At 34.9% G+C, this 16,457-nt stretch overlaps 1 protein-coding gene across 6 annotated transcripts in view; it reads left to right on the top strand.

The window, feature by feature from the left end:
• The window catches only part of LOC105493846 (growth arrest specific 2 like 3), a 55,552-nt gene extending 39,564 nt beyond the window's left edge, over positions 1-15,988 (top strand). For 5 of the 6 annotated variants that reach the window (XM_071071259.1, XM_011761792.2, XM_071071257.1 and 2 more), the window contains 4 exons: positions 5,078-5,141; positions 5,767-5,905; positions 9,613-9,720; positions 11,187-13,510. In XM_071071259.1, coding sequence (XP_070927360.1) covers positions 5,078-5,141; positions 5,767-5,905; positions 9,613-9,720; positions 11,187-12,515 — 1,640 coding nt within the window. In that variant the 3' untranslated portion in view covers positions 12,516-13,510. Of the gene's footprint in view, positions 1-5,077; positions 5,142-5,766; positions 5,906-9,612; positions 9,721-11,186; positions 13,511-13,581 lie in introns of those variants that run through there. The other variant, XM_071071260.1, reaches the window with a different exon arrangement.
• The last annotated feature ends 469 nt before the right edge of the window (positions 15,989-16,457 follow it).

Raw genomic sequence — 16,457 nt, 5'->3', positions numbered from 1 at the left:
TCAACAGAAGCACCTGTATAGTGACTAAAGCGGTAGCTATTTAAGTTTTGTACTATATTTGAAAGCATTTATGTATGTGTACATACACACCCATACCCACCCCCCTACCCCACACACTGAATTCACAATGTGATAAGCACAGCAGTATACCAAGGGCAGGGCTGTGGGAGTTGTCTGCCCTGGTAGAAGTTTTGTCACTGACATTGTTTAGGATTGCTGGTTTGTGGTGATAGTAAAAAGCAAACTGACTTTTAGTTGGTGCATTATTGTTTTAAAATTCTCTACTGACAGTGCACACCCTTATTGCCTGCACACAGAGTAAGTTGCCTCCTGTTTACTCTGCATCTGGGCACCCGTATCCAGTGCAGAGCAAGCATGGGATGCTATTTTATCCCTCTGTTGCACCTTGCTTTAGATCCAGGTGGGCTGATCTTATTGACAATGTAGTTGATGTAATGGCATATCTACTTTCTAGAGATCAAAAGAAAGTGGAAATGCTTTGAATTCTCTAGTTTCTGGTTTATAGTTTCTGAAAGGACGTAAGATGGTTGTATATTTCTCATTTTCAGTAGAAGGCATCTTCTCACTCTCCTGAAGGTCAGTATAGGACTAAGTAAAGCGCTGTCAATAGCAGTAATTCAATAAGCTAATGTTTTTACTCTCCAGAGGTCTCAAAGATGAGCCTCTTAATTTTTCACACTTTGCTAGCAACTCATAGCTATTTTATGAAACAAATATACTATTTTAAGAAACTTAGAAAGTATTTAGAAAAAGAAGTTTAATAAAAATTTTAGGATAAATTCCTCTGTTGGTATGAATTTTAAACTCAAATGTAGGCTTTTTATTGCTTTGAAAGAGTATACTTTGTGCTTGGGGTGTATAATAGATGCTATGCTATTCATAAGTCAAAGAACAATTACCATTTTTATTGAGAGAATCAGGGCAAATGCAGTTCATGCACATATTGCACATGATTAGATTAGGATTCAGATTTCCTAGACTTTCTAACTTTAAGGACTGGAACAGAAAGGTAGATGATCCATAACTACTACTGTATCATTGCATTTAGCGTATGTTCTATGATCAGGCCTTTTTAAAAAATATTTTAAAGATCCCTGTTTACCTTTATATTGCATTTCCTTTTAAATTTATTTTTATTTTTAGTATTGTATTAAAATGCACATAAAATTTACTATCTTAGGCTGGGCACGGTGGCTCACGCCTGTAATCCCAGCACTTTGGGAGGCTGAGGCAGGCAGATCACCTGAGGTCAGGGGTTCGAGACCAGCCTGGGCAACATGGTGAAACCCCGTCTCTACAAAAATACAAAAATCAGCTGGGCATGGTGGTGCATGCCAGTAGTCCCAGCTACTCAGGAGGCTGAGGCGGGAGAATTGCTTGAACCTGGGAGTGCAGTGAGCCAAGATCACGCCACTGCACTCCAGACTGGGTGAAAGTGAGACTCAAAAAAAAAAAATTACTATCTTAACCATTTAACCATTTTTAAGTGTATTAGTTTCTTTTGTAGTAGCATAAAAATTGAGATATGCTGTGTACATAATGTAAAATTTATAATTTTAAAATGTACATTTCAGTGGTTTTTAGTATATTCACTATGTTGTACAATCATTACTACTATCTAATTTTGGAACATTTCTAGAAAATCTATACCTATTAGCAATTAGTCCCAGTTATTCTCTTCCCCCATGCCAAGGCAAACCCTGTTCTCTGTCTCTATGGGTTTGCATATTCCTGATGTTTCATATAAATGGAATCATACAATATGTGGCCTTTTGTGTCTGTTTCTTCTACTTAGCACAGTGGTTCATTTATGTTGTAGCATGTAACAGTACTTCATTCCTTTTTATGGTAGACTAATATTCCATTGTATAGCTATGCCATATTTTTTTAATCCATTAATCAGCTAGTGGGCATTTGGATTGTTTCCACTCTTTGGCTATTGTGAATAATGTTGCTCTGAACATTTGTGTACAAATTTTGACGTAAATATCTTTTTTTTGAGACAAGAGTCTTGCTCTGTCACCCAGGCTGGAGTGCAGTGGCACAATCTCGACTCACTGCAAGCTCTGCCTCCCGGGTTCATGCCATTCTCCTGCCTCAGCCTCCCGAGTAGTTGGGACTACAGGCACCCGCTACCATGCCCAGCTAATTTTTTGTATTTTTTAGTAGAGACGGGGTTTTACCGCGTTAGCCGGGATCGTCTCGATCTCCTGACCTTGTGATCCGCCCATCTTGAACTTCCAAAGTGCTGGAATTACAGGCGTGAGCCACTGCGCCCGGCTGTAAACATATTTTTTAATTCTTTCAGATATATGCCTAGGAGTGGAATTTCTAGGTCATATGGTAACTCTGTCTATCTTTTTGAGGAGCTATTTTCAAAGTGGCTGGACCATTTTACATTTCCACCAGCAATTGCCCATGTGTTCCAATTTCTCCACATCTTTGTCAATACTTGTTATTGCCTGTTTTTTTTTTTTATTATAACCATGCTAGTGGGTGTGAAGCAGTATTTTGTTGTGGTTTTGATTTGCATTTCCCTAAGGACATTGAACATCTTTTTATATGCTTGTTAACCACTTGTATAACTTCTTTGGAGACTGTCTATTCAAATCCTTTGCCTATTTAAACAATTGGGTCATTTACCCTTTTTGTGAGCTTGCAAGAATTCTTTATATATTCTAGATACTAGGCCATATTAGATAGGATTTGTAAATATTTTCTCCTAGCCTTTGGGTTATTTTTTTACTTTCTTGATAGTGTCCTTTGATATATGCAAATTTTAAATTTTGGTGACGTTTATCTATTTTTTTTTTTTTTTTGCTTATTCATACTTTTGGTCATCTAAAAATCCGTTGCCTAATTAAAGTCATACATATTTTTAACCTATATTTTCTTCTATAAATGTTACAGTTGGTGCCTCTTAGTTTTAGGTCATTGATCTATTTTGAGTTAGTTTTTGTATATGGTGGGAGGTAGGGGTTCAAATTCATTCTTTTGCATATAGATGTCCAGTTGTGCCAACACAGTTTGTTGAAAAACCTGTTCTCTCCTTATTGAATTGTCTTAGCATCTTGTTGAAATTAATTGTACATAAATGTATGGGTTTATTTCTGGACACTCATTTCCATTCCATTGATCTGTACATTTATCCCTATGCCAGTGATACACTGTCTTGATTACTGTAGCTTATAGTAAGTTTTGAAATTGGGAGGTGTGAGTCTCCAACTTTGTTCTTTTTCTAGATTGGTTAGGCTTTTCTGTGCCTGTGGAGACCCATATTAATTGGATCATCAGTTTTTCCATTTCTGGAAAAAAAAAAGGGCTGTTGTAATTTTGATAAGGATTACACTGAATCTGCAGGTCGATTGGGGGAATGTTGCTGTCTTAACAAATTGTCTTCCAATCCATGAACATGAGATATCTCTATTTATAATCTTAGAATTTCATTCAACAGTGTTTTGTAGTTTTCAGTGTACAAGTGTTACAATTCTGTGATTAGGTTTACTTCCAAGTACTTTGTTCTTTTTGAAGCCATTTTAAGTGGAATTATTTTCTTCATTTCATTTTCATACTGTTCATTTCTAGTGTATGCAACTAATTTTTGTGTGTTGATGTTATCTCCCACAACTTTGCTGAACTTGCTTATTAGCTCTAACAGTTATTTTGTAGATTCTTCAGGGTTTTCTTCTATACATAGGATTACGTTACCTGTTTTTTGTTTTTTTGTTTAGTTTTTGTTGCTTTGTTTTTTGAGACAGGGTCTCACTCGGTCACCCAGGACTGGAGTATAAGTGGCATGATAATAGCTCACTGTAGTCTTGAACTCATGGATTCAATTCATCCTCCTGCCTCGGCCTCTTGAGTATCTGGGATTACAAGTGTGTGCCACTATGCCTGGCTAATTAAAAAAAAAAAAAAGAAAATTGTAGAGACAGAGTCTCACTTTGTTGCCCAGGCTGATCTCAAACTCCTAGCCTCAAGCAATCTTCCCGCCTCAGTCTCCCAAAGTGCTAGTAGTATTATAGGTGTGAGCCACCATGTCTGGCCTATGTTATCTGTTAATAGATGTAGTTTTCCTTCTTCCTTTCAAGTCCAGATACGATTTATTTATTTTTCTTGCATAAATGTCATGGCTACAACCTCCAATACAATGCTGAATAGAAATAATAACAGTGGACGTCCTTGTCTTTTCCTGGTCTTGAGAGGGAGACTTACAGTTTTTTACCTTTAAGAAAGATAATGACTGTGGGTTTTTCCTAGATGCCCTTTATCAGATTGAGAAACTTTCCTTTTTTTCCTGGTTTGTTCAGTCTGTTTTTTTTTTTTTAAATCATGAAATGGTTGGATTTTGTGAAGTGGTTCTTTGTCTCTTGAGATAAGATAATTGTGTGTGTTTTTTCTTTACTCTGCTAATAGTATATTGCATTGGTTGATTTTCTTATATTGAACTATTTCTGGCATAAATGACACTTGCATGGTATATAATCCTTTAATATGCTGCTGGATTTGGTTTGCCAGTATTTCTTTGAGGATTTTTGTATCTATATTCATAAGACATACTGGGTTTTCGTTTTCTTATGATGTCTTCATCTGGCTACCTTTGGTATCAGGGTAATGCTGTCATCCTAGAATGAGTTAGGAAGTACTTTCTCTCCTCTTTGTAAGAGTTTGAGAAAGGTATTAACACATGATTCAATGCTAAAGATAGCTTAAAATAAAATCGAGGTATTATATATCTTTTAATGGTATCTCTTGTTGAAAGATCTGAAACATAAGCAATGTTACTAAGCCCTCAATTTTTTAGACTTTAAATGCTGTACAAATAAAGGTCCATGGTAATTTTTCATTCTGTTCTTGTTAGCTGGTTTTTTTTTAAACTAATTTGTCGAAGATAATAAGTAGAAAAAATAAAAGTGCCTTTTCTTTATTTTTTCTGAACTAGTAAACCCACTGTCTTCATTATTTTTTTTTTTAATTTAACTCTCTTCTTCCATGCTAGAAATATGTTTCCATACTTAATTTTGCTGTATAAAATAAGTGGTTTTATTTTCCACAGTTTTGCACAAAGATCCAAGACAGGTGTATCTTTGTCTTCTTGAAATTGGTCGAATTGTGTCAAGGTATGTATTTCACCATATTTCAGAATTTCAATGTTATAAACATTTTAAATCTACTGAATTTTAGAACTCTATTTTCTATAAATTAAAAAATTGCTTTAAATTAATTTGCTATTTTTTGTTTCTTTATCAACTTTGTTCTGTTTGCATGAGCATATGTAAACATCTGAGTTCTCAATATAGCTTGTCTTCATTTACTGTTAAACTGCATTTACTGTTCAATTTTTTAGATTAAGGATAGGGTAAGAGCATGTAGTCTAAGGCAGTTGAAGTCAAAGCAAGTCCTCTGAACACAGAGCGGATCTGGCAGAAGGCCAAGGCACGGTGTCCCCCATACCTACTTCAGTTCTGTCTTTACTCACCAGGTGATTTGAAAGCCATCTTTCAGGATCCCAGGTAGAATATTGGGAGCATCCTGCAACCCAAATATGTGCTATGATGTGAGGATTATAATATAGATATTTTGCAATCTATGATACATTAAACAGCATTTTCAAATATCCCAGTGAAACAATTGGTAGAAAAGGAGCATATAGACTTTACTTCAGAAAGAAAATCTATCTTGATGTGCCGGCAAGTACCTGGGTCAACTTTGCTTGAATAATCAGATCTCCTGGTTGGTTTTCAGATATGGGGTTGAGCCACCAGTGTTAGTAAAATTTGAGAAAGAAATTGAGTTAGAAGAGACCTTGCTTAATACTTCTGGGCCTGAAGATTCCATCATCATTCCAAAATCGTGCTGTCAGCATGAAGAGCTACATGAAGCTGTAAGTAGTTGCCACACTTTCTTTTGACCATGATATCTTGAAGTCTCATAGTTTTAAGCACTTCTAGTTTGCTACAGGTGATGCTATTTTTAAAAGCAAGTATTTCTTATTCAGAATATAAACCAGTATTATTTTCCATTCTCTGATGAATTCAGGGCATTATATTTTAAAGGTGATTTGTTATTGCGTGTGTATGATGAGGAATAAATGTGTAGTTGAGGAGTGGTGGGGCAAATTGATTGGAACTCATCATGAAGAGCACTATAGGCCACAAGAATTCATTGATTCTTTTTTCAGTCTGGTAGTATTGTAATCTGATTTGCAAATTATAAGGAATATTCTCATGGTCATGTAGAGGTGATATTGGTTTTATGGTAATAATCCAGGCATAAGATGAGAGCTTGAACTTGAGCAGCAGTAATGGGGATGAAGCAAAAGGAACAAATATAAGACATATTTAGGAGGAATTGTTAGAAGAATTGACAGGAATTAGTGACTGATTGTGTGAGAAAGAGAATCTAGGGTGATTTCCAAGGTTTCTCTCAGTAGATGGAGAATACAGGAGGAGGGAAAGTTGGGAGGGAATATTGATGGGTTTTTATTTTTTTTTTGAGAATTCTCTCCTCCAGAATATAACCGAACTTGTTAGATGATAAGTTACAACTGGATAGTCTTCTTAACTTTATCTGTTCATTAGGTAGAAGTTAATAGAATTGCTCTTCCTTGGGTTGTGGGTCTTCTACAGTGACTACAGTGTGAACCATGAAGGTGAACTGAGCATGAACATTTTCTGCTTAGACTGTTGTTTGGACTGTAGCATTTTATGCAAGTGTGAAATATACACAATTAAGAAATAATGAATAAATCATTACTAATAAACATTTTAAAAGTATTGCCTTGATTGTTTTGTTTAATGTAATAAAAGTCTATAGTAAAACTATCAGATAACCTTGCAAGACAGATTAAGAACATGTCAGAATGAACAACTCTTTTATCCGGCCAGAGTATCTACCTACATTATGCTATTGATGTGTGTGTGTGTATATATATTATATATATATATAATATATATAATAATTGTCAATATCAATATGGGAAGCAGAAAGAATGCAGTAGGTAGAAAATAAAATTTAAAACTCATGTAACCTTAAAGAATGATAATTAAATAAAAAGGAAACATTGGAAAAATATTTGTATCAAGTGGAAAATACAGTGTTTTCATTTCCCTATTATATAAAGACCTTACACAGTTTGATAAGAAAATCATTGTAGTAAATAAGTGGGCAAGGTCTGTGTTCACACAGGAAGATAGCACAGTGTCGAAACTTGCTGATAATTGAGGAAATCAGATTATAACAGCTATGAAATACCATTTGCCATTTGCCCCATTAGCAAGATTTTTTAAAATTATGAAGCCTGGTGCTTTTAAATTCTAGTAAACTGTATTTAGGGTTTACTATTGGCAATGGAAAATGACGTAAACTTTTGAAAAAGAAATGGACAAATATTAAGAGCTACAAAAATATTACTTTTTCATTTTTATTGTAGTTGAAGAGGGAAAATGTAGCATAAATGAAAGTGTTTATTGCATTAGGACTTAGAATGGTGAAAAATTGAAAGCAATGTAAATGCTCTCAAATAGGGCAATGGTTTGGCAAATTAGGATTCATAATCTTAACAGGATAATCATTGTGATCATTATGAAGAATATGTAGCAACAAGAAACATTTATTTTGTGTAAAATATGTATATACAGACAAACTGTACAGAAATGAGAATGAAAATAATAGTAATATAGTACCTTTGTAGATTATTTTTATTTCCTTAGCTATTTCCTTCAGTATTATGATGTAAATTATGTAATAAAATCAGAAGAAATCATTTCTTACCTACAGCTCTTATTTCTTTTAGGCTCATGCCTTGTTCTGATTGTGGGTTAGTGCTGATTTGTACTGCTCAATATAAGTGAGCTTCAGGTATCTTAAACAAGGAAAAGATATGCCTTCTTATATCTACATTCTTGTTATGAAAACTAAAAAGAAACATTTCTCTAAATATATATGTGCTATATGAATACATTCAATGTCTACCTGTAAATACATGATCTACAGATATCTTTGTTGAAAATAAGGAACAATTATTATCTGATTCATGATTTAGGGTCCTGTTACAAAATATACAACTGCAATTCTGTATACTTAGGAAATTTTTACAGACAGAAAGTGGTGACTAGAAGATATATCTCCTTTCAGATTACTTTGGTTAATTAATGTATCAACATGGTTCTAATAACTGTAAGCCCTTTCCCAGAGTTCGGTTTATTTTTCACCATTTTATGCGCATGATGTGTGTGTCTGTATGAACGTAGATGCACATGTGCACGTGTGCATATGAACAAGATAAACTTGATTGGGTGACTTATGAAAATCAGTTCTATTTGTTTATAAGCACATTATTTTGTTAAATATATGATACAGGAAAATAAATTCTGGACCTTTCTTATCAGGCCCTAGTGAATCCACAAGTGTTCATTTGATTTAGGTAGATATTTAAGACAATCATATAAATTTCTATTGGTGCTCAGCTAAATTAGGCATATCTAAAGAGACTCTCTTTAATATCATGCCTAAGTTTAGTTATATGAATTCGTTTTGATAAATTGTGTGTGGCAGTAATTGAAAAAAACATTCATGACCCTCCTTTTTCAAAAACATAATTTTAGGAAAAGCCAAATATTTTCCACAGTGGCTGATGTGTGACTTTTTTCAGTCATAGATATTTCAACAAGTATCTTTACTTAATATATTTATATTTCCATGTTTTGAATATATAATTCTTAAATTTGTTTTTATATTTACTGCAGTTCTACTATTTAAACATATTTATAATAATAAAAAATTCTGTAAGCTTCTTGACTGGCTGAAGTAGAGTTCCCCCATGCCAACTCCTATTTCCTTAGTAGGCTATTGAAACAGAGCACTTTTAGAGAAATGCACCTTGAATTGAAAATTTTAAGAATTTTACCCAGTCTTGAGAGAATAGATGTGAATATGTTTCTGCCAATTTTAATAATAAATTTGAGCAAATCTAGATATTTCCCCCACAATATTAGTTTAGCACACTGTTAAGGGACAAGTGAAAATTCCTACTTAGCCTTTATCTGACTGGCCTGTCTTTGATTTGACATGTATTATTAACTCAGGGCTTAAAACAAAGTCAAGCTTAGTAACGAACTCATATGTTTCCCAAAACTCAACAAATGTGTTAATTGACCTCACTGTGTTATGTGTTCGAAGATGAAGGGTGGGTGGGAGGGAGGGAGGGAGGGAGAGAAAAATAGAAGAGAGAGAGAGAGAGACACTGAGAGAGAGAGAGACAGAGAGACACCAGCTAGGCTGTTTGGATCTGAAACCTGGCTCCGCTACTTACTAGCTGTATGATCTCAGGCAAGTTTAACCTCTTTGGTAAAACTAGGGAAAATAAGAATTTCTTTACCACAAAGTCGTGCTGGGAAGATTGTGGCTTTTATGTTAGATTAGCAATGTCTAATCTCAATATTTGTTAACAAGCACAGGAGAAGCGATTACATCGTTGAACCTAGAATTTTTATTTTTAAGTTTGGTTTTCCTTGGCTATCAAATAATATTGCACTTTAAACAAAATGCTTTTTATAACAAGCACTAAATTTTATTTATTCATCATCTTAGGTTAAACATATTGCTGAGGATCCTCCTTGTAGTTGTTCTCATCGATTTTCTATTGAGTATTTGTCTGAAGGACGGTACCGACTAGGGGATAAAATACTCTTTATAAGAGTAAGTCCATTATTTACATTTTATTTACACATAAATACTGTTTTGAAATTGGACTTATTGTTTCACTAACCTTTTGCTCCCCTTTTACTTTTAAAGACATTGGAAAAGATGCTATTAATGGAAGGATTTCACTGTACAAGGAAAATGGAGTAATTTCTTTCATGAGTATATAATGAATTTAGGTAAACACTCATCACACAGCAAACAACTAACTTCAGGATAGCTAAGATTATTTAGACAGTGAATATAATAGGGGAAAAATCCTTGTATACCTCAAGGAACTTATTTCTCAAATTTTCTTAGAAAAAGGAATTTTCCATCATAAGAAGAAAAAACAAAGCATCTAATAAGATTGAGTATCCATAGTAAAAAAAAAAAAAAAAAAGAACTGTACAGTTTATAATAATACAAGCCTTGGACATTAAACAGAAAATATTTTTCTCATTGACACAGAATCAGTATGTATACCAGTATGCTGATACATATTTTCATTTCCCTCCTTTGTCCTATCTACAGTTGATTAATTGTTCCTTTTGCTGGTAAGGAGATTGAAATTTCACCTGTTCATCATCCTTTCCACTTCTCATACAGAAGCTGGCTTATTTCCAATTTAGGAAAATAATATAAAAGTATTTAAAAATATAATTTCACCATCCATTTTTTCTTCTATTTCATGTATTATTATTACGTCATCAGCTCCACCTAGCTCATACAGAAACATTTACATGCATTTTCTTTTAATTAGCTTTCTGTTTTAAAGCAGTATGATGTGGTAGTACACAGAGCATAGGACTTAGAGTTAAAATTTGTGGGTAATCTCATACAGTTGTGCAGATTTGCCTGCTGAATGGACAGGGCCCTAAAACCCAACTTGAGATATATTGGCAGAGCCAGGATATCTTATTTTTAGGATGCAAGTTATATGTAAATACCTTTCTTACAAATAGGAAGATTTTTTTTTTTTTTGAGACAGAGTCTTGCTCTGTCGCCCAGGCTGGAGTGCAGTGGCGCGATCTCGGCTCACTGCAAGCTCTGCCTCCCGGATTCACGCCATTCTCCTGCCTCAGCCTCCCGAGTAGCTGGGACTACAGGCGCCCGCCACCACGCCCAGCTAATTTTTTGTATTTTTAGTAGAGACGGGGTTTCACCTTGTTAGCCAGGATCGTCTCGATCTCCTGACCTCATGATCCGTCCTCCTCGGCCTCCCAAAGTGCTGGGATTACAGGCGTGAGCCACCGCGCCCGGCCCACAAATAGGAAGATTTTGTATCGTTAGTTGCATAATTCGATGTGAGTTAAATTTATTATATTAATAACGAGAAAGAAACTGTCAATTTGTAGTGAGGCTGTTGGCAAATGCTCTGAATTTCATAGATCACAGACATCACATATTGTAACTGCTAATGAATTGTAACTGTAAATCTCACAGTATTACAGCTTTACTTTTAATTTTCCTTTTGGGGGCAGATGCTTCATGGAAAACATGTCATGGTTCGCGTTGGTGGAGGCTGGGATACTCTTCAAGGATTTTTGCTTAAATATGACCCCTGTCGAATATTACAGTTTGCCACACTGGAACAAAAAATTTTAGCATTTCAAAAAGGAGTTTCTAATGAAAGTGTACCTGATTCGCCCGCCAGAACACCTCAGCCTCCTGAGATGAATCCTTTGTCAGCAGTTAACATGTTTCAGAAACAAAATTCAAAACCCAGCATGCCAGTTCGTGTTCCAAAAAGCAAGGAAAAACAGGGACGTCCACCAGGTGCATTGGTGCCACCATCTTCACTGAAAGGAGGTAATCTGGGCCCTATGTCAGTCCGTTCTAAATTGCCAAATTCTCCCGCAGCATCGTCTCATCCCAAGCTCAAGTCTTCAAGAGGCATAACAAAGAAACCGCAGCCTCCTTCAAACAATGCATCATCTTCACTTGCTTCATTAAATGCAGTAGGTAAAAATACTTCTTCACCAGCTTTACCAAGAACTGCACCTTGTATATCTGAGTCACCAAGAAAATGTATTGCATCCCCCAGTACCCCTAAGGCCAAGGTTATTCCAGCCCAGAATTCAACAGATCTGCCTGAGTCCACACTTTTGCCAAATAAGTGTTCTGGAAAAACTCAACCTAAGTATTTGAAACATAATCATATTTCTTCCAGAGATAGTGCAGTATTTCACTTAGCTGCACATTCAAATTCATCCTCAAAGGGTCCTAAGCTACCTAAAGCAAATACACCTGTAAGACCTAAACCTTCTTTCCAGTCCTCTGCAAAAATGACAAAATCCAGTTCCAAAAACATAGCCACGGGTCTAGGAACACAGTCTCAACCATCCGATGGTGCCCCACAAGCAAGGCCAGTCCAAGCACAGAAACTTAAATCGGCCTTGAATTTAAATCAGCCAGTTTCCGTGTCCTCAGTTTCTCCTGGAAAAGCTACACAGAAATCAAAAGATAAGAATATAGTTTCAGTTACCAAAAAGCAGCCTCAGAATAAAAGTACTTTTCAGAAGACAGAACCCAGCTCCTCGAAGTCTCCTGGCCGAACCCCACTGTCCATCGTGAGCCTTCCCCAGTCTTCTACCAAAACACAAACTGCGCCGAAGGCAGCACAGACTGTCGCTAAGGGCCAGCATTCAACTAAAGGGCCTCCCAAAAGTGGCAAAACCCCAGCTTCAACCAGGAAACCACCCTTATCTGTTAAGGATGCAGATAGTGGAGATAAAAAACCTACTGCAAAGAAAAAGGAAGATGATGACCATTATTTCGTCATGACCGGAAGTAAGAAACCTAGAAAATAAATACATAGTCATTATAAAAAAAGAGAAAAAGAAGAGTGAATGTGTCAGCGTCACATCTTAAAAGTTTCTCCTGTTTGTGTCTGTGTAAATAGGTGCAGACACTAAGGATAGTGAGGATGGAGGTTGGGATGAGGAAAGGGTTCATCAGAATTCACATGTCTGAATTCAGAAGGAGCCCTTCTGAAGCAAACAGTTGTAAAATCACTGCAAGGTTTTTATTAATAAGAGACATGTATATGATTTTCAGTCTATAGCATCTTTGTTAACATCTGCCTGTTGCAGGAAATGTAAAAGTTACTTAACACTACAAGAATTTTAACAATAGTTGCTCTATTTTTGAATATGTATTAAATATGGAGTTCATATACCTGCTAATATCAACGATGGTGCTCTTACTATTAGGTCATTGCATTTTGGTTTAAAAACAAACAAACAAAAAAAAAAACAACGGTTTGGCACTTGTCCCACAAAAGGCATCTAATTTAATGTTCTGATCAGAATTGCCTGATCCAACAATACTAAGTCATGACTGCTGCTGACTAGCTTGGCATTACTCTGTGTTAGGTAGAATTCTTATTATTTATTTTTTTTAAGCTTTCCAAATCGGAAGGAACTGATTGTTTCACGTGGCTTATATTTACATTGGTAATATTTTGTCAGCAATATTTTTGGTAAAAAAAAAAAAAACACAAAAAAACAGCAAATTAACTTACTGAAGTATAAACAAATGTTAACAATTTTTTATATTATCTATAAAAACTTAGACACCTTATATTTCACATGTTGTGCAATGTGACGGGAAACTGGTTTAGTAGCTTTTAGCATATTAAAAATAATTTTTATAATGTAATTTCCTATAAGTGCAAATCTGACATTTTACATTACAATAATGTGAAACATCAGAATTATGTTTTAACAACTTTAAAATTAAGATGATACTGAAATAATTTAGTTATGCTATGTAAAAATTGTATCATGAAATTCTACCATGAAAAATTCTTTAAAAAATTAAAGAATTTTTCTCTAGATAGCATAATACCAATTTTAATTAATTTCTTCCAACTAGGTTAATTTTCTTTAATAAAGTTATGCTGCCTTCAGTTTTCCAATGGCAAGTAGACAAGATATGTTCAAGGTTTTCTGCACTGTAGGCACACACCCTCAAGAGGCATATCCCGATCATGTAATGACTGCACAAACTCCATCGACCTAAGGTGATACTTGTAAATAATTTATTTTTAAGGGATGGTGACTATTTAAAAATTGTTAATGTACTTTGAGAAGTTTTGAGAGTGTTTTTAATAACTTTACAGTATTGTCAGTTATAGGTTATTCAGTATTCAGGTTTGTGTTTCTCTGTTTTAAACTAAAATGTGTTTTCTAAAGAAAAATATAATAGTTTACACAAATGTACAATCATAGAGTAAGCATTTTAAGCTGGCTACTAATGTTCTATAGATTACAAAGCAAGAAAACTTTCCATAAAGATAAGTGATCTTTTGCCTGAAGAGTACAGATAAAAAACAAAGATGTGTGCAGGCAAAGATGAGTGCAAGGGAGAACTGATGCTTCTCTTCTTTAAAGAGACAGTCACCAAATACTTGGTTTAGCTCAACTGTTGACTTGGGCATTGAGAGAGATGATAGATACATCTTTGGAAAGTGAAGTCAATGTTCAAGAGGTGCTAGAAGCTTTACTTTTTAGTGATCAGAAATATTTAATGCATCTTTTCAGACAGGAAGAATTCTATCAAGTATTCCCTTATAAAACCAAATAACACTTCTTCATCAGTAACTTTTAGAACTTAAAGCAGAATGTAAATGGAATTGTAGTCAACCTATGAATCCTAGTAGATTTTACAATATGTAATTTATGTTGTTTACAGTATATAAACACTAAGGTTTGTGTTGAATGTGATCAGGAATAAAAGTATCCCACAGGCATCTGACAAAAATTCCAGAATTAACCAAAGAATTATTTATTTGAGGTTGGGCAATCCCAGCATTTTGGGAAGCCAAGGTGGGTGGATCACGAAGTCAAGAGTTCGAAACCAGCCTGACCAACATGGTGAAGCCTCTTCTCTAATAAAAATACAAAATTAGCTGGGCATGGTGGCACATGCCTGTAATCCCAGCTATTCAGGAGGCTGAGGCAGGAGAATCGCTTGAACCCAGGAGACGGAGGTTGCAGTGAGCTGAGATTGCACCACTGCACTCCAGCCTGGGCAACAGAGAGACTCCATCTCAAGAAAAAAGAAAAAAAAAGGTTTATTTGAATAATTGGAAGTCAGTTTATACATTACTATTTTTCAACAGTAGGGAATTTCTCCAATTACATTCATGTTGAATGAATTTTTATTTATACGTAGCTTACCCTTCCAAAATAAAAGTGGGTTTTGTTTTGTTTTGGTGTTGTTTTGTTTTGTTTTTTGAGATGGAGTTTCGCTCTTGTTGCCCAGACTGGAGTACAGTGGCACAATCTCAGCTCACTGCAACCTCTGCCTCCTGGGTTCAAGCGATTCTCCTGCCTTAGCCTCCTGAGTGGTTGGGGTTACAGGCATCCACCACCAGGCCCAGGTAATTTTTTTTGTATTTTCAGTAGAGATGGAGTTTCACCATGTCGTTCAGGCTGATCTTGAACTGCTGACTGCAGGTGATCAACCTGCCTGGGCCTCCCAGAGTGCTGGGATTACAGGCATGAGCCATCACGCCTGTCGAAAAGTTTTGTTTGAATAAACAATATCCGAAAGACAATTCGTTTTTTCAGATATATTTTGAAATTCTCCTAGAGAGCTAGTGTTTCTAATAATTTTCACAATTTAAAAACAGCTTTTACACTGTTGAAGCTGGGAAAACTTTCCATCTCTTCTTAATAGTGCAAGATATTGTAAATTCTTTTCTGTGTTTAATGTTTAATGAAATGAGTATTAAACTTAAATTAAAAAAAAATGGAAAATGTTTTTATTTTTATTTGCTATAATTTGTTAACATGACTGATACGTAAAATTAAACTTTGGAGCACAATGAAATGCCGCTTATTTTTACCTTGTTTGGGCTTAAAGTAGGTATTTAACGTTTATGTCTTCAAAATGCCTTGATAAATTAGATAATCTCTGACTTTACTGTCCATATGGAGTTTGCCATTCTTTATGGATAAGAGAATTTAAGGAAAAATTACTGTTCTTTCTTCAGTCTTTTTATATCTATCTGACTTAAAATCTGTTACTTTATTAAAAGGCTTCAACAGGTTGTTAGGATGTATTCTTACATGTAAGAATAGGATGTATTCTTACATGTAAGAATAGGATGTATTCTTACATGTAAGAATAGGATGTATTCTTACATCCTAACAACCTGTTAGGTTCACATAATGACCCCATTTGAATCCAAATTTGTGTATATTCTTTTCTTATGCCAGCAGTATTTGTATACTGTTTTAACTTACGTTTGTTCTCTTGAGTATTAAAATTTAAACATATATACCAAGGTCTCAGTTTCTTTTTTGGAGTATTCTGAATACACTCTGATCACTTAATTCATGTTGGAAATTGCATATAGGAAGCATTCATAATTTGAGAAGAATACTATTTAAAATGCTTTCTTTATATTTGTGGAATTTATTTCACTGCACCCAGGAGATTATAAGGCTTTGTCATTAATCAACAGTATTTCTTCCCCAAGTTGCTGTATATGCTGGATGTTTGTTCCAGAAAGACCAGACTCAACGTTTAATAATCTTTGAGATAATAGAGATAATTTGTTGGTTATCAAGGTAGAATTCTATAGATCATACAAGCATCATGTTCACCAAAGATGACTGATAGTAGGAATTTCCAATTTTCAATTCCTGTAATCCTGTTTTAATTTCACACTTTGATACAGTGAATATATTCTTGCATACTCATCTTTTTCCTACATTCATGACCAGAGCAATTATAAAAAG

Source organism: Macaca nemestrina, chromosome 10, assembly GCF_043159975.1.
Source record: "Macaca nemestrina isolate mMacNem1 chromosome 10, mMacNem.hap1, whole genome shotgun sequence".
Lineage (NCBI taxonomy): Eukaryota > Metazoa > Chordata > Mammalia > Primates > Cercopithecidae > Macaca > Macaca nemestrina.
This window is presented reverse-complemented; position numbering and strand designations above follow the sequence as displayed.